General features: G+C 43.3%; 1 protein-coding gene across 1 annotated transcript in view; it reads right to left on the bottom strand.

Annotated features, from left to right (window-relative positions):
* LOC308340496 (peroxisomal trans-2-enoyl-CoA reductase-like) overlaps positions 1 to 6,310 on the bottom strand; it is a 39,761-nt gene extending 33,451 nt beyond the window's left edge. Inside the window, exons 1-3 of the mRNA XM_080799702.1 lie at positions 6,081 to 6,310; positions 4,303 to 4,436; positions 3,382 to 3,547 (exon numbers count right to left, since the gene is read on the bottom strand). Coding sequence (XP_080655828.1) covers positions 3,382 to 3,547; positions 4,303 to 4,436; positions 6,081 to 6,204 — 424 coding nt within the window. The 5' untranslated portion in view covers positions 6,205 to 6,310. The remainder of the gene's footprint in view (positions 1 to 3,381; positions 3,548 to 4,302; positions 4,437 to 6,080) is intronic.
* Between the last annotated feature and the right edge of the window lie 15,012 nt (positions 6,311 to 21,322).

The raw sequence follows: 21,322 nt of genomic DNA, 5'->3' as shown, positions 1-21,322 counted from the left end.
GGGGGGGTAAGGTGGAGGGAGAAGAAGAGAGAATCTTAAGCAGGTTCTACAACCAGTGCAGAACCCTACACAGGACTCAATCTCATGAGAGATCATGACCTGAGCTGAAATCAAGAGTCAGACCCTCAACTGACGAAGCCACCAGGTGTCCCTCATTCTTTAAGTATTTTATCCTTTTTTGAAGCCCCATTTGATATTTAGCCATCAACTCTATTCATACAAATCAAGACAATGTCAGATGTGTACCCTCAAGACTCACTTCAATAGAAATCTAATTTTTAGAATTTATAGGCCAGAGAACAAGGAAAGACCCATTCCTATTAAGAGCTTAGACAAAAATAAGAATGGTTTCCCATCATTACTTAAAGCTTTCCAGTTGAGTTCTTACCAGTTCATACTAGATGACAGAAAAAGGAGGTAAAGCCCCCAGAAAAGAAGACATAAAATATAGTATTTTTGGACTCTAAGACAATTCTTTCATATTATTTTGAAATTGCTGAAACTGGGATATGTTTTATAGTTGGTGACTTCTTAGGATACAAATAACGCTGTTTGAACTTTCTTAGTAGTATATAAAATAATGGTGCATTTCACCAAAGATACATTGACTGTATCTTTCACTCAATGAAATACATTATTTATTTTTAGACAACATGATTGTGTAGCTAAAAGACCTGAAAGACTAACCTCAAAAACTGTTAAACTACAAATTACTAAATAAAGCTACAAGATGAACTTGAAAAAGCAGTTCTTCCATAAACCCACAATAATCCAGCTGAAAATAATTGGGGAAAAAGCACATTCAAAACAGCAGGTGTCAAAAAAAACCAAAAAACAAAAAACCAGCAGGTGTCGGAGTGCCCAGGTGGCTCAGTCAGTTAAGCATCTGCTTTCAGCTCAGGTCACAATCCCAGGATCCTGCGATCAAACCCTGCATCAGGCACCCTGCTCATCGGGGAGTCTGCTTCTCCCTTTCCTTCTGTCCCTCCCTCTGTTCTTGCTCTTTCTGTTGCTCTCAAATAAATAGATAAAATATTTTTAAAGATCTTAAAAAAGAAAAATCCTTAGGAGTCATCCAAAATATCTAGGTATAACCTTAGTAAAAAATATGAGAGGGGCTCCTGGGTGGCCCAGTCAGTTAAGCATCTGACTTTTTGGGTGGCCCAGTCAGTTCAGCATCTGACTTTTGATTTTGGTTCAGGTGTTGATCTCACGGTCATGAGTTCAAGCCCTGTGTTGGTCTCCATGCCCAGCATGGAGCTTACTTAAAAAAGATTTACATGACAAAAACCACAGACCTATGCCAAAAAATATAAAATAATTGCCAAAAAATATAAAATAAGAATCCATTAATAGAAAGATGCGCCATGGTGCAGAGATAATATTTCAACATATTGTCAAATTATTGACAGGTTGAACACAATTCCAGTCAAATTCCCCAGCAGGAGTTTTGGGGAAAAAACCTGAATATAAAACTCATCTGAAAGAATAAAAGGGGGGTGCCTGGGTGGCTCAGTCGGTTAAGCATCTCTCTTCAGCTCAGGTTATGATCCCAGGGTCCTAGGAACAAGCTCCCCATCAGGCTCCCTGCTCAGCGGGGAGCCTGCTTCTCGTTCTGCTTCTGCTCCCCCTGCTTGTGCTCTCTTGTTCTCTGTCAAAAAAATAAAATCTTAAAAAAAATAATAAATATAAACAAAATAAAAATAAGATAATAAAATACTAATAATAAATATAATAAAATAAATGTAAATATAAATATATTTTATATATCTTTATAAGTATATAAAATAAATTATAAAAATAGATATAAATATAATAAAAATAAAAGATAATAAAATCTTTAAAAAAAAAAAGGCTCCCTCTGCTTGTGCTCTCTTGCTCTCTGTCAAAAAAATCAAATCTTTAAAAAAGAAAGAAAGAAAGAGGTCATGAATAGCCCAAAAAGTATGGAAATGAAAATAAAGAACTATGTGCCATATCAAATATCTAAAAAACAAACAAACAAAACTATGAAAAAATAAAAAGATATAAATTTATTTCAATTACCCTACATAGACTTTCTGCTTTTGCTTAACTAGTACTCTATGTTAGAACTCTGAAATCAGGAGCACCTGGGTGGCTTGTCATTAAGTGTCTGACTTTGGCTCAGGTCATGATCCCAGGGTCCTGGGATCCAGCCCCACATCAGGCTCCCCACTCAGTGGGAAGTGTGCTTCTCCCTATCCCATTCCCCCTGCTTGTGTTCCCTCTCTCTCTGTGTCTTTCTCTGTCAAATAAATAAATAAAGTCTTAAAAAAAAAAAAAAAAAGAACTCTGAAATCATCTTTGTGTTTTTCCCCTGACACTTCCAGAGCTGTCATGGGAATATTTCTTTAAGAAATGTGAGGTAGTCTCAGATGCCAATCACACGTCCAGCTTGTTACATGTGCTTCTGACCAATGGGGTATAAATCAGAGGTTCCCATTAAACAGCCAACCACACAAATGTAAAGCTTTATACTACTAGTTAGATAAAGTTGAAAGCTGGAAATGTCTGCAAGATTTTGACTTAGAGATATTAAGAATATAAAGCCTAATCCATATTAGGGTGAAGACCCTTTGGGTTGGAATTCTACCTGTTCTGTGGTTTTCATCACAAAAATGTCTTCCATCGTTTTTAACAAAACCCTTGAATTACTCAATGTCAGGGGTTGAATATCATCACCTATGAAATATAACTTTCAATCCAAAGATCTACATGCATGCTAATTAGTTGTTAGTCAGAAAGGATGTGGACTCGGGCATTCTCCCTGAAGATTTGACAAGTTACAAGAGATTAAACAGATTCATTTCTTTAAAACTAAGTGTGAGAGTTTTTGTTTGTTTTTTTTTTAAATCTCAGGAACAACTTCGTAGCTATAACTTTGTACAGATTCTTAATAATTTTCTCATGATAAATTCCTAGAAATAAAATTGTAAGATCAAACCATACCCATATTTTACAAATATTGCCAAATTACTATCCAGAAAAGCAGCAATTTACATTTCTGTGTCGTATGCAAACAAATCAGGGCAGTCAGTACTGCAGACATGGAGCCCCCAACAATTCTGAGCCCCCAACAATTCTCTTGGAAGATTCTCTATGATCTAGGGGCACCTAGGTGGCTCAGTGGGTTAACCCTCTGCCTTCGGCTTAGCTCATGATCTCAGGGTCCCAGGACTGAGTCCGGTATCGGGCTCCCTGCTCAGGGGTAGCCTGCTTCTCCATCCACTCCCCCTGCTTATGTGCGCACTCTCTCTCTCTCTCTCTCTAATAAAAAAATAAAATCTTTAAAGAAAAAAAGATTCTCTATGATCTTTAAATAAAGACACCTTGCCTTTTTGGGTTATTGATCATACTGACCTGCTTTGCACATGTAGAAGGTGCCCGTCAGGTTGGTCTCAATCACAGCATGCCATCCTTTTGCACTGATGTATTCTGTAGGAGACGTGAACTGGCCTCCTCCATTGTTTACCAAAAAATTGATCTTACCGTAAATATCTAAGGTGGATTTGACCAAATTCTTCACCTAAGGAAAAATGTTAAAAGTAAACTGCTTGGGGCACCTGAGTGGCTCAGTGGGTTAAGCCTCTGCCTTCGGCTCAGGTCATGATCTCAGGGTCCTGGGATCAAGCCCCGCATCGGGCTCTCTGCTCAGCGGGAGCCTGCTTCCCCCTCTCTCTCTGCCTGCCTCTCTGCCTACTATGATCTCTGACTGTCAAATAAATAAATAAAATCTTTAAAAAAAAAAAAAAGTAAACTGCTTAACAACTTCATTTGTTAGTTGGACTGATAGCTTCCTCTGGGAGAAGGACTTGCAGTCTGTCACAGTAAATGGTAGCAGTACCAGTAGCCGAAATCCAGTTAAAATTAACATTAAGAAATTACTTAAAAGGGGCACCTGTCTGGCTCAGTTGGTACAGCATGTGACTCTTGATCTTGGGATTGTGAGTTTGAGTTCCACGTTGGGTACAGAAATGACTGATCACTTAAAAATAAGACCTTAAAAAAAAAATAAAGAAATGACTTAAAGGGCAAAAGGCACAAAAAGTAATCTCGCTGAGACCACATCCTTGCTTAGCTTCCTTAAAGACTGTTTCTTTCCTCTCCTTCCCCAGGAAGTAATACTCAGTATATCGTTAGCGAAAGAATCTCTTTTACAGCCTCTGCTTCTAGTTAACCTCATCTAAGACATCTATCAAGGGAACATCTGAAGCACTAGTTTTAGGAACCACTACTATAAATAAAATGAATGAATAAAGGATACAGACATATTTGCATTACCTCCTCTTCATTGCGGATGTTGCATTTTATGGGAGTGACCTGAGCCTGGTTGTTGGGGGGCAGGCTGGCCTTCAGTTCTGTCGCAACAGATTTTAATCTATCAAAGTTACGAGATGCAATGACCACATTACACCCTGAAAAGAAAACAGTCAAGAAATAGTAAATATGCTTTCATTGGTAAATATGCTTTCACTGGTTGTCTAAATAAGAAAAACAAAGTTCAGAAGTTCTTTCATGTGTACCCATTAAAAAATGGTGAATCAGGGGGTGCCTGGGTGGCTCAGTAGGTTAAAGCCTCTGCCTTTGGCTCAGGTCATAATCCCAGGGTCGTGGGATCGAGTCCCGCATGGGGCTCTCTGCTTGGCAGGGAGCCTGCTTCCCCCTCTCTCTATCTGCCTGCCTCTCTGCCTACTTGTGATCTCTGTTTGTCAAATAAATACATAAAATCTTTTAAAAAAATGGTGAATCAGGACTTCTGCCTCTGGTTGAGATCGAACATCAATCATGGAGTTTACCCTCCAGACCAATGGAACAAAAAAACTGGTCAAAGTATAATGCAGAATGGCTTTCAGGCACAGGACACGGGATAGCATGGCACAGTGATCTCAGAGAGTGGAAACAAACAATGTGAGCCCTATGATCATTCCAGTTTGCTGCCTGGAGAGAGTTTCCCAGGTGCAGCCCAAGGAGGAGGAAGAGGAACCATTCAGATTCCAGGACAAGATGAAGTTGGGAGTCAAGGGAGGCCAAGAAGGCACTGGAAATAGTGTTTCAAACAGGCAAAACCTCATTTGAAAAGGCAATGGGTAAGATACTCAGAAGGATATGGCCTGAGTGGTGAAGCAAAATTACCCTAGATTAACTAGATTAAAGGCTATTCAGGTCAATACTTAACATATAACAAGTCTCCCTTAAAGTATCAAACTGTTTCCAAAGAACCTAACAACAGAAATAACAACTTCTGGGATGCAGTTAACACAGAACAAAGCTCAAGAATATTTATTTTTTATTTATTTTTTAAAAAAAGATTTTATTTATTTATTTGACAGACAGAGATCACAAGTAGGCAGAGAGGCAGACAGAGAGAGGGAGGGAAGCCGACTCCCTGCTGAGCAGAGAGCTCCATAGGGAACTTGATCCCAGGACCCGGAGATCATGACCTGAGCCAAAGGCAGCAGCTTAACCACTGAGCCACCCAGGCGCCCCAAAGCTCAAGAATATTTAAATGAATATAAAAATAACCAGCATCCAATTAGGTAAAATTAAAATGTTCAGCAGTAATGCAAAGAAGCAGGTAAGTACAACCCATAATGAGGAGAAAAGTAAGTTAATAAAAACAGAAACAGAAATGGCAATGACGTTAGCATTAAATAAACCAGCGATAAAGAGAAAAATATGAAAAGGCTTCCCGCGTTTCCTCATTTGGTAATCCACAGGACGGGTTCATTTTAAACACATCTATAAAGAATTTCACAGCGCGTTTCCACCGGTCTCCTTGTTCCCTACCTCGAGCACGTTATCTCTGATTCTAACTCTTCCCTTTAGTTCACAAATGGTGGTTTCATCCTTCAAGGCTTCTGCAGCATTTCTTAGAGAGACCCTTCCCTTTCCCCCCGCGGTTTCAACGTCGCCTACAGGTACAGCCTCTCGGCTTGGCCAGTCCACGTCTCCCAGCCCTGCCGAGTACCTCCTGGCTCCCGAAACCCCCTTACGCCAGTGTGTGCCTCTGCCGACCTCTTGATCTTAAGTAGCCTGACCCAGAGGGCCCGCTCCCGTACCCAGGTGCAGCAGCTCCGTGGTGATGGCCTTTCCGATACCCGTGGCCCCTCCGGTGACGATGGCCAGTTGGTGCTGCAGCAGGCCCGGCGCGAAGCAGCTCTTCAACTCGCTCCTAACGGCCATGTCGTCCTGGAACCTGAAACCGGACAGCGCTAAGGTAACTCTCCCGTCAGTCTAGGAAGGGCGACCGTTTATGGACCCTTCCCACGTGACCGCCCGGGCCCCGCCCAGCCGCTCCGCCCCGCCGCGCCGCCCCGACCCGCCGCGCCGCCCCGCCCCGCCGCGCCGCCCCGCCCCGCCGCTCCGTCCAGCCCCGCCGGGGCAGGTCCCCATCCTCCCAGCCGACTGCTGCTCCCCGGTGGCGGCTGCCTGACTCGGTCTGGGTCCTCTGCCAGACTTTGTCCGCGGCATGTGTAGGTGAGATCCCTTGTTCGTTGGGTTTTTGTTTTTGTTTTTAAATTTCGGTGCCATTGTGGGGACCGGAGGAAGGGAAGCAGACCAAAGGCGGGCGCGTGCTCCATTTCCAAAATCCTCGGTGCTTTAGCTCTCATGGTTAATTAAGATAGAATTCTCCAGGGCACCTGGGGAAGGAGAGGCTGCAGGCTCCGGCTCCAGTTGCTGTGTGTCTCTGGCTGGGAAGGAAAGGGGCAGGCTTAGCTGAGGGGGAAGAAATCTGGCCTCCGATCCTTTCACCTTCTGGAAGGGACGCTGAGATCTGAGTTGGGGGGGGAGGCCTGGGGGGTGGGATGCCGTTGTAGTTATCCACAGAACCAAGATAATACATGATTTTAAAAATAAGCTCGAGCCCACCTCCACCGCATCTCCCTTTCCCCGCCCAGGAATGAAGGGAAGATGCAACCTTTACCCCATTTGAGATCTAATCCATTTCAGCCCCGCTGCAGAAACTGACGAATCCGAGGGTGTGTGCTTGCTGCAAGAACGCTGGTGTAGGTGTGTGAGATCCTATCATCTAGTTCATTCCTCAAGCAGGGAAGCAAGCATTCGGAGGATGGGGGGAGGGACGTGGAATTTCTCATCCGCAGTTTCACGTCCAGTAGCCCGGGGTTATTATTCAGATTCTCCTCCGCATTGTTCGTGCAGCTTCCCTCTGTCCCCCGACCAGAGAGAGCTTACGCCTGGACTGGCCTACTGAGACTTGGCCTAAGAATTTGGCAGATCTAGGGAATGTGTGTGGTGCTGTGGTCTTAACAATTCAGGGAACACGCTATTTCCGTCTGCTCTCAGAGTATTGTATTTTCACCTACAAGGTATTAAAATGATGTAAAAGCAAACAAAGGCCATCCTTTTGTTGGGCCCACCCCCCCCCCAGCTCATTATTCACAAAGCAAGTTAGAAATGGGTCTTGTTAAAAGTGGAATCATGGGGGGAGGGGTGTTGGGAGAGGGTGGTGGGGTGATGGACATTGGGGAGGGTATGTGCTATGGTGAGCACTGTGAAGTGTGTAAACCTGTCGATTCACAGACCTGTACCCGTGGGGCTAATAATACATTATATGTTTATCAAAAAAAAAAAAAGGAAATACTAAAAGAAAAAAAGTGGAATCAGACATCACTTCCTCTCTGATCTCCGATCACCTTACTCTTCTCTGACCTCCTTTAAGAAATACTTGCCCTGCCCCCCCCTCCCCCGGGCCTCCCTCAGTTAAGTGTCTGACTTTTGTTTTCAGCTAAGGTCATGATCTCAGGGTTGTGAGCACAGAGCCTGCTTGAGATCTCTCCCTCTCCCTCTGCCCCAACCCACTCCCCACCCTCCTGCACTTTTTTCTCTCTCTAAAAAAAAAAGAAAGAAAGAAAAAGGAAGAAAACTTGCCCTTCTGTTTTGTTGATGACAGATTCCAGTCTATACTCATTAAAGAAAGGAAGACACCTCTTCCACATTCTTCTTCCCATTTGCTAGAGAGTGCTTTGATTTCAATGACAAAGTATATATATATATTTTTTTAGTAGGATGAGGAATAGTGACTCAGTTCTAGGACTTTCTTATTCTGGAAAATTCCTTTCTTTCTTGAGAGCAAAGAGTACTTTGTTACTTTTAAAGAATCTTTTTATCAAAGGTGTAATTTAATGTGATTGGTGATCTGGTTTGGACCTGTGGATTCACAGAGCTCTGCCAGGGTGGGTCCCTGTGGGCCTCCATCCACTGCAACTTTTGTGTGGCAGCTGAGGGGACTGAGGGACTCTGCAGTCCTCCAGTGAAAAGGCGACTGGGCTGGCTTTAAGCCAGGGTCACCCGCTGAGGATGATAAGGAGCCCTTCCCGGGCTGCAAGGAAGTTGCAGTCTGAGCAGTCAGAAAGGCTCTTCTTCACCGTCCAGAGAGTCTGTGATTAAGAGAGACGTTGAGGGGGTGCCTGGGTGGCTCAGTGGGTTAAGGCCTCTGCCTTCGCCTCAGGTCATGATCCCAGAGTCCTGGGATCAAGCCCCGCATCGGGCTCTCTGCTCAGCGGGGAGACTGCTTCCTCCTCTCTCTCTCTCTGCCTGCCTCTCTGCCTACTTGTGATCACTGTCTGTCAGATAAATAAATTAAAAATCTTTAAAAAAAAAAAAAAGAGAGAGAGAGAGAGATGTTGAGGTCTCTTTGAGAGATCTGTTAAAATGAAAAGGCATGTGCTCTTTGCCCAGTTTCTCACCACGGTCAGGGTTTGAAAGACTGCTAACCCCAAAAGGTCCGGAGGTACAGCAAAAGAGCCTCCTTGTTTCTAGATTTTCATTCTGGTTCTGGTTTGAGCCATCTCTTCACAGGGCATCCACGCCATGCTACACTGATGTTCCTTTGGCTGAATCAAAAGCTGTCCTACGCCCTGCAACACTGCTCCCTTTGCTCCCCAGGGGGGGAAAAGGCATCTCCTGGGCCCTGATCCTTCCACACTCCCACTCTGTCATCCCCTCTTAGCACTGACTGCCTTGTCTTCTGGGATGTGCTTGCTGCTCACCCATCTTCCCACCCCTCCCCCACCCCATCTGCCTGGTAACTTCATTCTCTTCCTGCCTCAAAGCAGCTGCTGGCTCATACTGATGGGGGCCTGTGAGATTCTCAGCATGCAGCCTCACAGATTCCTGGTGCAAAAAAGAACTTTAGTGAGGCATCTACTCACCCCGCCCCCCAACGCCCTCACCTTGAAGTAAGAGTCCCGAACTGAACCAGCTTGCATAAACAAGACTCTTAACCAGTTCACAGTATTCGGTCAGTGTTTCCAGTACGGTTAACTGTCTCTGCCTTTTTCTTTTTATTTTAAGATTTTATTTATTTAATTAAGACAGAAAGAGCATGCATGGGGCTGCATGCTGGGATCCTGACCTGGGATCCTGACCTGGGCTGAAGGCAGGAGCTGAACTGACTGAGTCACCCAGGCACCCCTGTCCTTGCCTTTGTCGAGTTTTCGTTGTAGCATGTATGTATGATGAAGTTCTAGAACCTAGGTGAGGTTCAGTGGGCTGAGGTCCGGAGCCGATGACCAAGAAAGAATTCTTGAGACACCTTTGGTGCAAAATGGTGGTTTATTAAAGCACGGGGACAGGACCCGTGGGCAGGAAGAGCTGCTGCCCCGGGTTGTGAGGGATGGCAGGTTATGTACCCTGCGGTTGGGGGAAGGTGAGGGAAAGGGAGGTTTGAATGGAGTTTTCATATGCTAAAGGAGGCCTACAAGGTGCTGGGATACAGGAGGTCTCCCAGCTTGATTAATGTTGTCTTTCAGCACGCCGCTAATATCAAGATAGTTGGGAGATTCCTGTCTTGCAGGATTGTGATCTCTGCAAGTTAACTATTTGTTTCTCGTTTATGGCAGTCAGGGGTGCCTGAGGAATGCTACACATATTACCGGGGGGAGCGGGTGGAGAGGGGATGCAGGGTGCCAGCTTTTGCTTTGTCCTCAGCCAGCCTCCTGCTCCCTCATCATGTAGGTATGATGGGGGTGAGACTAGGGCCACCCCTCTTTCCCTATAAACAAACAAAACTCAGACAGGGAAGATCCAATTTTATAGCTCTTCACAATAGGGAGATGCTCAAGCTCCTCGTAACCCACTCCCCTCGCTACTGGGAACTATTTCCTCTGCAGACAAGCCAGATGCTTCTAGATGATGAACCAGCCCTCAGTGTGAGTGCCTTTCAGGTCAGGTAGGCTGAGGAGTGACCTGACAGATACGGCTCACGGGACCATGAAGCAACAGGATACAGTTTAACTCATAACCGAGTCACAGTCACTGGCCAGAGGTTAGAAGTTTCAAGTTGCTGATCCATCATGGCTCCAGTCACAGACATCAGTCTGAGCCAGATTCCTTTCTACCTTTACATTGGTGGGACTGTCTTCCTGAGAGGGGCTAATGGTGATTTTTGGTGGTAAAATGGTAAGCATGTTATTTCCTGGCTGACATAGTGCATCTCGTTGTGGTAAATCACAGTGCTAGTGGAAGGGTATGGCCACCCCAGACAGGGGATATATGGCTCTTTGGGTGACAGATACAGAAATGAGAATGGAAAGCGCCGTAAGGCAGGAGCAAGGCACAGTTCACTGTAGTGATCGTAGTAGGTTAACTTGAAAATGATCATACTCTACCCTTCCGGACCCAATTCAGGTTCCATGGAAAGGGACATGTGACCATATGAGTCACAACTGGTCACATATGTGACCAAACAACTCTGGGGGAGTATGGAAATGAAAAACAAAACAAACAAAGCCCCTGATTGTTCTTAAATCAATGACACAGGGTGCCTTGATTTGAAGCTTTATAAACCAAAGGTAGCAAAATAGCAGACAATTTATGTTTTGCTTTGTTTTGGTGGTTTTTCTACGTGGGAATTTATTTAAATTTGGACTAATCACAACAATTAAAATCCGGAACTTTAACAGGAAATTCTAAACAACCCATGCCAAATGGGCCTGTGTTTCTCTGTGAAAGCAGTTGGCTTGGTGGGTGGGAGAGAGGGAAACAACTTCCTATTTTTGCAAAGACCTGTGGTCTTATGTTTACCATAGCGTCCCTCCCCCACTGCCCACACACTACTTATTGTTTCCAGAAGGTAAGCCTGGTGTCCTTGCCATTTATTAGCTTTTTCCAGCCATAATTCATCCATGCAGGTTAGTTTCTTTCCTGCAATGGACATTATGGCAGAGGCTTCAAAGCTTCCTGGTTTCCCCACCCACCAAATCCCCCAAGTTATGCTGGGTATCCAGATGGGTTTGGAGAAGGCACTGGATCACGTTTGCTCCCATGACCACCTGGGAGTAGAGAATTGGGAGCAGACTCCGGGGAAATTATCCATATCATGCATGATAGTGAGAGGTCCTTAAAGGAGCCGTGTAATACCACGGTGGAGGTGTGTGTTTTTGGCAGGGGTTGCGGGGGGGGGGGGGGCGGTGCGGGGAGGGTGGCAGCAGTTAGTGACTGGGTGATTGAAGGGGAACTGGCGGGCAGAAAGCAAGGACTCGAGCCTTTTGTGATGACTTGGCCCAAGAAAGGCCGCATAGCTGGACAGGTGGTGTGAGTCTTTGGGTTTCTACCGAATGCCTAGGAGCTCTTGATTTTCTTTTAATAAAACTCCTTTTAGGACACTATTGTCCAATTCCTTACAAGCAGAGAATACTAGCTGTCTTAGTCTGTGCAGGCTGCTGTAATGAAAAGACCACATACTTTGTGGCTTAAATAACGTACATTTTTTTCCCATAGTTCTGAATGCTGGAAAGTCCAAGATCAAGGTACCGGCAGATTCAGGGTCTGGTGAGAGCCTGATTCATAGATGACCATTTCGTTGCTGTGTCTTTACCTGGCAAAAAGAACAAGAGAATTCTCTGGGGTCTCTTTTATGAGGACACTAATCTCGTGTGTGAGGATTCCACCCTCATAACCTAATCACCTCCCAAAGACTCCACCTTCTCATACCCTCACTTGGGTGTTAAGATTTCAACATACGAATTTAAACATCTGAATTCATATGTTGAAATTCATTTCAACATTTCATTTCAAGCACAAAATGAAATCTTCATCAACATATAAATTCAATAATACGAATTTCAACATATGAAATATGATTTCAACATATGAATGTAGGCTGACATTTAGCCATGGTAGTACAGACTGTACTGAGCTCTCCAGTGGGGTTCATGGGTAAGGGCACGGGCGCTGAGCCAACATTAGTGTGATGTCCTTTGTACTGGACAGCTGAGTTTTAAAATTCCTGGGCTCCCCCCTACCCTGGGAAAATAAAAACTGCCTAAACCACCCATTACCAGGGATGATGTCATTTTATGCTCTAACTTTGAAATGTGTGTCAGGATCTGCCTATGCATCAGGGCTGACAAATTAGAACACACCAAGTAACTTTTTGGGCAATTCCAGTATATTAGGTAGGATTTCTGTGTGGCTGCCTTAAGAGACCAAAATAATACTGGGTTAAAGGAAGATAAATATTGTGGGGCCTGGGTGGCTCAGTGTGTTAAGCCGCTGACTCTTAGTTTTGGCCCAGGTCATGATCTCAGTGTTGTGAGATCAAGTCCCATGTCAGGCTCTGGGCACAGTATAGAGTTGGCTTGAGATTCTCTCTCCCTCTCCTTCTGCCCCTCCTGCTTGTGCTGTCTCTCTCTCCAAAATAAATAAATCCTTATTTTTTTTTAGATTTTTATTTATTCATTTGATAGACAGAGAGAGATCACAAGTAGGCAGAGAGGCAGGCAGAGAGAAAGGGGGAAGCAGGCTCCCCGCTGAGCAGAGAACCTGATGCAGGACTTGATCCCAGGACCCTGAGATTATGACCAGAGCCAAAGGCAGAGGCTTAACCCACTGAGCCACCCAGGCGCCCCTAAATAAATCTTTAAAAAAAAAAACAAAAACAAAAAAAAACCAAAGATAAATATTTTTCTCTCATATTACAATCCAGAGGAAGAGGGTTTATGGCTGTTCTAGTGGCTTTTATTCTTTCTGTGTCAGTCCACTGTCATCTCTTTTGGGTTGCTTTTGTCTGCCTGGCGAAAGATGGCTCATCAGGTTCACATTCCAGGTCTCAAGAAGGTGAAAAGAGGAAAGAGAGGGCCAAGCAGGGAAGTTGCACACATCACAGCTGCTCGCATGCTTTTGGCCAGAGACTAGTCATATGATCACACCTGATGCAAGGGATGCTGGGAAATGTTATCTTTAGGAGGAGAGTTATGTCACCACCAGAACCCTCCATTACTGGAGGTGAAAACAGATAAAATTATACCATAATTGTTTATTAAGTATAAAGGAACTTTTTAATGTCCCTCTCTGTTTTTTAAGATTAAAAAAAAAAAATGGTGCTCGCTTCGGCAGCACATATACTAAAATTGGAACGATACAGAGAAGATTAGCATGGCCCCTGCGCAAGGATGATAAAAAAAAAAATGTTTTAAGTATTCTCTACACCCAATCTGGGGCTCGAACTTATAGCCCTGAGATCAAGAGTCACATGCTCCAGCCACTGAGCCAGCCAGGTGTCCCTTAATGTCTTTTTATTAAACTTTTCTTCAGTCTCAGTCTTTGACAAAAATCAGACTAATCTTTAATTACTATCAGTTCAGACTGCTCCCCCAGCCCAAATCATTAATTAAGTCACTTAAAAGTTGTTTATTGAACAAACATGTATGTGTTGGCCTAGTTATATGGAACTATTTCCTAGACCTTATAGTCTAGTAGAGGAGATAGAAAATAAACAAGCAAAATAAGAGAACTTGGGGCACCTGGATGGCTCCATCGGTTAAGCATCTGCTTTCAGCTCGGTCGTGGTCCCGGGGTCCCAGGATCAAGCCCCCATGTTGGGCTCCCTGCTCAGCAGGGAGTCTGCTTCTTCGTCTCCCTCTGCTCCTCCCCCTGCTCGTGCTCACTCTCTCAAATAATTAAATTAAATTAAAAGAGAGAAAGAAATAGAACTTGATTATGGATGTTGTTAAGTCTTATTCAGGAAACAGGCTGCTGTGATAAAGAATCATGAAAAGCAGGGTAGGGAGCCAGTTTTAGGCTTGGTGTCAGGAAAGCTTTGGAGGAGCTGACAAGGAAACGGAGACTTGGGAAATAGCAAGGTGCTCGCCATGTGACGGGAAGATTGGAGCAGAAATAAGGCAAGGCAGACAGTATTGAAGGCCTCAAGTGGGAAAACATTGGGTGCTCCTGAGGAATGTGTAGGCAGCCAGTGCAATTGTAGCATAGAAGGTATATGTGAAGGAGGTGGTATATTACATAGGATGGCAGGATGGAGAGGGGCCACATCATGTAGGTCCTTAGACCACATGAAAAAGTTTAGATTTTGTTTTCTACCAATGAGAAGTCACTGGAGGTTTTAAGCAGAAAATGGCACAAGTTTATTTATGTTTTCAAAAGATCTTTCTGGGGCGCCTGGGTATCTCAGTGGGTTGAGCCTCTGCCTTCAGCTCGGGTCATGATCTCAGGGTCCTGGGATCGAGCCCTGCATCAGGCTCTCTCTGCTTGGTGGGGAGCCTGCTTCTCCCACTCTCTCTCTGCCCGCTGCTCTGCTTACTTGTGATCTCTCTCTCTCTCTGTGTCAAATAAATGACTAAAATATTTAAAAAAAAAAAAAAGTTCTTTCTTACTGCTGAGTGGAGAATTGATTGGAGGACAACAGTAGTAGAAGCCAGAAGACAAGGAGCATTTTTTAGAACCACACGTAAGAAAGGGTGACCTTGGGGTGTCTGCATGGCTCAGTTGGTCAAGCATCTACTCTTGGTTTCAGCTGAGGTCCTGGTCTCAGGGCCCAGGGATCCAGCCCTGTTTTGAGCCCTGCATCAGGCTCCATGCACACAGGCATGAGTGCTCTCTCTCTCTCTCTCTCTCTCAAATACACAAATAAAATCTTGAAAGGAAGGAAGGAAGAAAGAAAAAGCAAGACCTCTTAGACAAGAATGGTAGTAATAGAGGGGGGAAAAAGTGGTGGATGAATTTTAAAATTATCTGGAGAATTTCCTTCAAGAGTGGCTTAAAACCAGTTATTTAATGCATGAGAATCTAGGCTTGTTCTTTAAAACCTATTTTTCCCCTAGGATGACCAAGAATTTAGAGTTAATGGTTGATTGAAGTTAGTGTTCTGCTGTATCACATTTAATCATCTTCAGACCTCAGTAGAAGTGAGGGATGGGTGAGGCCTAACTTCCAGAGAAAAGAACAAAGTCCTATCTGTTCTCTTAATTCTATTGATCAAAGCCTTGGAAACTGGGGAATTTGTTTTACTCTTTCTTTTATGGACTCTAAAAGGAAGGAGAAATGGTCAGAACCTGCTTCTCAGATCAGATATTAACAGCATAATAAAGTGTACAAAAATGGGGAAGATAATTAAGACTTCCTTTCTTAACAGTTATATCCTCTTTCTTTTTTTTTTTTTTTTAAGATTTTATTTATTCATTAGAGAGAGAGAGAGAGAGAGAGCGCGCATGCGTGAGCAGGGGGAGAAGCAGAGGGAGAGGAAGAAACAGACTCCACGCTGAGCCAGGAGCCCAACAGCAGCTTGATCTCATGACCCTGAGATCACGACCTGAGCCGAAATCGAGAGTGAGATCCTAAATGGACTGAACCATCCAGGCATTACCATTTATATCCTATGTCTGTTTGGCACTTTCCCTTCCCCTCTGCCCTATCGGGTCAACAAGGACATATTGAGTGTCTGCTACATGTCTAACCATAGGATCTTCCCATTGGAGGTGAAGAAGTATAAGAAAGGTCCTGATTTCTAAAATTGTATAATCTCCTTGGGAAGATGAATGAAAAATAATGAAGCCACTCATACTCAATGCCAGATGATATGAAATGCTGCAGAATTAAGCACTGAGAGAGCATAGCACATAGGACAAATGCTACTAAAATACAGAGTAGAAGAAGGCAAAAGAAAGGGGTTGGAAACTAGCATTTATGAAGTATCCATCCATCGTAGCCATTTTATACTTGAACACTCATTCCATTCTCCCCACTCTTCTGTAACAGTAGGACTGGGGTGGGGACAGAGGGGTGGGCTGGAGTAGGGGGACATGAGTGAGTGAGTCTGTCTTGAGCCAGGCTTGAAACAGGTGGAGAAGAGTAAAGACAGTGATGGAACCAACATAAGTACATGTGTTGACTTGTCATGTTGTGGGGAAAGGGAAAATTTGCTACTGAAGCCTAGCATGGGCCATGAATGGGGAGAGCCTCAAACTCCAGACAGACCCTTTAAGTATAGTTTAGTTAGTCATGGCAAGATGGTGATGATTACTGGACAACATAAAAATGATATATTTTTGTTAATTACCATATAACATGGTTGAGGAAGAATTCTGAAATGGAAGGTGAGAGACCAGCTTGGAAGAAGTAGTATTAGAGGTATATGGAGGTAGTAAACATTCAAGTGAAGACATTATCAAAGAAACTTTATAGGAGTGGGTGGCAGAGACTGGTTACTATTGGAGACATAGGAATCCATCTCTAACGTGGGAAATGGATTCATCCAAGACAATTCTAAGGATTTAAGTATAGAATCTTGGGTAAATGCTGGCAGACAGCATGGCCCATGAATAGAACATGGGCTTTGAAATGAGCAAACCTGGCTGTAAGTCCCAGCCCCACTACTACGTAACTTGGAGCAAACTGCTTCTCCAAATGGGAATATAATAGTGCCTACTTCATTGGTTTGCTGAGACAATTAAATAATATGATTATTTTTAAGCACTTAGACCAGCACCTGACACATAGTAAATATCCAATAAGTTTTAGTTGTTACTAATTTTAAGTCCAAATGTCCTCATTTGTAAAATACTATTTGTTTCTTAGGATTATTGTGCCTAGGACAATTGTACGATATCTGGCACATAGTATTGTCCAAAAAAGTATTACATTAGAATGTAATGAAATGGGAAAACTATATATAAGCAAGTAACACAGAGATTAGCAAATGATACAGTAAGCAAATGTTCTTTTATGAGAATAGGCACAACATAAATGTTGTAGGGTTTTTCCTTCCCCATCCCATTCTCCTTTCCCTTCCCCCTTTACCTGTCCTCTTCGTAACACTAAGAGGTTAAGTCAGCTAGAAATAAAGAGATGAGTTTGGTTTAAACTTGCATAGCTAGAAATGATGAGATATTTAAGTGGAGAATATCCACTAGGCTGCTGGAAATCCATCTGGAGGATACATTAATTCTTGGCATCCATATTTGGGCATTCTTGGCATAGAGGTGTCCTGCAGAGGTAGGCAGGAAGGCTGCATATTTCAACAGGAGGAAAAGAATATATTGTTGAGAATAGAGGGCAATCCGTTGAGAATCGAGTCTCAAAGGGCTGGCTATTATGGGTGGAGGAGATAGATAAGGGAGTAAAGGAGGCCCAAGAAGAATTTGAGAGGTAGCAAGAGATTGAAGACAGAAAGTCAAAGAAGGTAAAGAAAGGTTTAAGAAAGACCTGGAAGTAAGCAGCATTAGGGCTGTGGTATGGGCAGGGAGAATAAGGATGGTAAAGTCATCACTGGGGCCACTCTGGTGACTTTTAAGGCTGTATTCCACATAGAAAAGAGTGGGTCTATCCCCAAAGGAAAGTGGAATGAGGCTGAGATAGCAAAAACCAAAACCAAACAAACAGTAACAACAACAAAAAAAACCCAAACCACACACACACAAAAACCCACACAAAACAAAAACCCATCAACTGTCTACTGCAGCCACCACGAACACTTGACTTCTTAATCTTGGTGGGAAAATTCTGGGCTTTTGAAGTTATACAAATTAGGCTTAAAACCAGGTTCTCTCACTTTATCTAACAGTGAACTTGTTGAGATGTGCAAATTAGGTAACATGCATTAAAAATTGAGCTACAGCCTGGCACATAAGGCTAAGTAAATGCTCATTTTCCTGGCCTATTCCTTATCTTTGCACATGACTTACTTGTGTGCATTTGGGGAGTGTGTGTGTGTGTGTGTGTGTGTTAGAAAGGAGTTTGGGAGAAAAAGATGGTAAAGAGAACAGGACATTGAGGGGATGAACTGATAATGGCGATGGACTATTTGATAGAGAAGCATAGTTATGAAACAAAGAGAGAAACAGGACATTGCCTTAAGTAAGTGGCAAGGTAAAGCTGGTTTTTCCACATAGGGACTTCTGGGTTTATTTACAGGCAAAAAGGAATCAGCAAAGGGGAGAAGTTGGAGCTATTAGAATGGAAGGAAGTCAAGGATGAGGAAGATAGAGGATCAAGAGTACAGTTGAGGGACACCCGGCTGCCTCAGTCAGAAGAGCATGTGCCTCTTGATCTTGGGGTTGTGAGTTTGAGCCCCGCATTGGGTGTAGAGATTACTCAAAAAATAAATAAATGAATAAACAAACAAACAAACTCAAAAAAAAAAAAAAGTTGAAGTGGTCAAGAAGAATATCTGCTCCCAGGTCACTCTGAGGGAAACCAGGCACTGTCGTGAGAATTCTCAAACAGCCCATGGAGAGGCCCATGTAGGGAGGAACTGAGTCAGCACCATGCAAGTGTGCCATCTTGGAACCAGATCCTCTGATGCCATCCAAGCCTTCAGATGAGGGCTGCCCTGCCATCTTCAGAGACCTTGAGACAGAATCATCCAACTAAGATACTCTCACATTTCTGACCCAGAAAAACTATTCACAGGAGAGCCACAAAGTTTTAAGAGAATTGTTATTATTATTCATTTATTATTATAATAATATTATAATATTATATAATATTATTATAATATTATAATATTATTATATAATATTATTATTAATTATTATTTTTTAAATAAACGTATAATGTATTTTATTATTGTATATATTTTTTTAATAAACGTATAATGTATTTTTATCCCCAGGGGTACTGGTCTGTGAATTGCCAGGTTTACACATTTCACAGCACTCACCATAGCACATACCCTCCCCAATGTCCATTTCCCCACCACCCTCTCCCGTCCCCCCTACCCCAGCAACCCTCAGTCTGTTTCTTGAGATTGAGTCTTTTATGGTTTGTCTCCCTCCCGATCCCATCTTTTCATTTTTGCTTTTCATTTTTCTGTTGGCAGTATCTGGCATGTCGTAATCACTCAAAAAATGATAGTTATCATTACCTACGACGTATTGGTTCTATAGCTCTGTGGGCAATATATTTCTGCTCTCCCATTTGAACTCCCAAGCCAAACACAAAGCCCATTTCTATACACACATGCTTTGCTTGCTCAACAAAATATTCTCTTCTGTATCTTACTGAAATCCTCTCCACTTTATTCCTCCAAGTAAGATAGTAAGAACTAATGAGAATCCAATGAAGGCATCCATCCTCCCCAATTCCCCAATCTCCATCCCAACAATACAGAAGAGAAGGGTTGCTCCTTCTCCCTCCCCACCACAGTCAATCCCACCAACCCCCAATCCAGACTCAATGCCTCACTTGGAAATCTTCCCATGGGGAAGAAATAGACTAGTCCTCTGTTTTCAGCTCATCTGAAAATAAGAAGCTAAAGAAATTTAACAAAATCAGCTTTGGTACATACAGCCTTTACTTCAGAAGGCTAAAATTAAAGGGTAAGAAATTCTGACAATTACTCTGAATCACCTACATCACCTAAGGAAATGACTTTTTTTTTATTTAAAGAAACCTTTACTACCTAAGTTTATGGTAATTATTAGTATCTGAAAAAAGGTAATTCTGTTGAGTTATACTTAAAACTACAAATTCTAACTAAATTTGTGACTCAGTCTACACAGATGAAAACAAGCTTAATGGTCCAAATAGTCAAGAAAACCAAGGGATATTGTTTTTGCTTTGGCTATCTGAGTTTTTCCAAATTTACCAATTGGATCTAATCTCCCCATTCAAGTGTATGAACTCAGTTATATCAATGTCACTGAAATAATTGGACCATTGTCCCTTTCCTGCAACTCTACATCTTTACCCAACTGGCTTGTGCTGGGCCTGACTAACTGGTAACGCTAACCAACCAGGATGGGAGGCTGGCCAGAATTTCGTGTTATGCGCAGTGCTGCAGGACAGAATTCAGTTTAAGAGGCAATAATTTTGTACCACCAAATACATATTCTCCTTGGAACCTGGTCTTTTGCTCCCTCTGCCACACCCATGTACCCCCAAGAACCATTGGATGTAAGTGCAAACTCTCTCCTGTTTCTCCCCAGTAACTTTCTTTATAACCAACTAATTCTTCCTCATGCTACCCACTATCCAAGTAATGAATGACACCATTTTTATTTTGCAAATTTTTTTTATTTGAGGAATTTCCAAACTTACCCAAAGGTAGAGAAGAGAATAGAATTAACCAACATATAATGTATCTGTCACTGGCCTAAACAATTACTATCATGCTTCCAATCTCATTTCACTTCCTCCCATCCCCTACCCCACTTTTCTTTAAACTGGAGTATTTAAAACCAAATCCCAAATACCGTTTCTTTCCTAATAAGGAAGGACATTAAAAAAAAAAAATGTAACTGCCCTGCTGTTATCACATCGAATGACAAGTAACTCTTGGATAACATCTGCTAATATCCAGTTCGTATTCAAACCTCACAATTGTTTCAAAGAGTCAAGAGTCAGTGGTAGAAGCTGGGATTGGAAACCAGGCAGTTGGACTCCAGCAGAGTCTCAGAGCCCTAACTCATGGAAGGAGAGAGCCCACGGAGCGCTCTGCAGCAACGGGCAGGAAAGGGCAAAATAAACAGGGGGAGAGGATGTAACGGTGCCTGTGAGCAGACAGGTTGTTCTTCATTAAGGTCAGCAAAGTGGCGTCAATCAGGAGGGAACGGACAAGCTCCAGAAGACCAAGTTTGGAGGCTGCAGATGGAAACGCAGGATGGGGGGGGGGGCTCGCTCGATGAGAGGAGTAAGGACACGCCCCCGGGATACAGCCCTGATGCGGACAGCGTGAGGACTTGCGGGTCCGCACGATCTGACTCCCACCAGGGCAGGGAGCAGACGTGCCTCAGGCTCCACGCCCGAGCTGAGAAAACTGGGCGGTGGCGCGGCTGGGGGCAGAGCAGACACTAACCGACAGGGGGCGCTGGTTACCAAACAAATCAGAGCATTGCGCGCAGGATTCCAAACGTCCCGTTGGATAAGCGGAGATTTAAATATTCCTTTGGATAACGGTCATAAAACAAGGGCTAGATGATCACCAGCTTTTACTCTAATACACCTTGTGGAATGTGGTTTCAAGTCTTCCTGCCACTTGATCAAATTTCAACACTTCAGGGAAGTGGATGTGATTTGAAGTTTGGTTCAATAGCAAATGGCCAAG

The sequence above is a fragment of the Martes martes genome, assembly GCF_963455335.1.
Source record: "Martes martes genome assembly, chromosome: 3".
NCBI classification, from domain to species: Eukaryota; Metazoa; Chordata; class Mammalia; order Carnivora; family Mustelidae; genus Martes; species Martes martes.
This window is presented reverse-complemented; position numbering and strand designations above follow the sequence as displayed.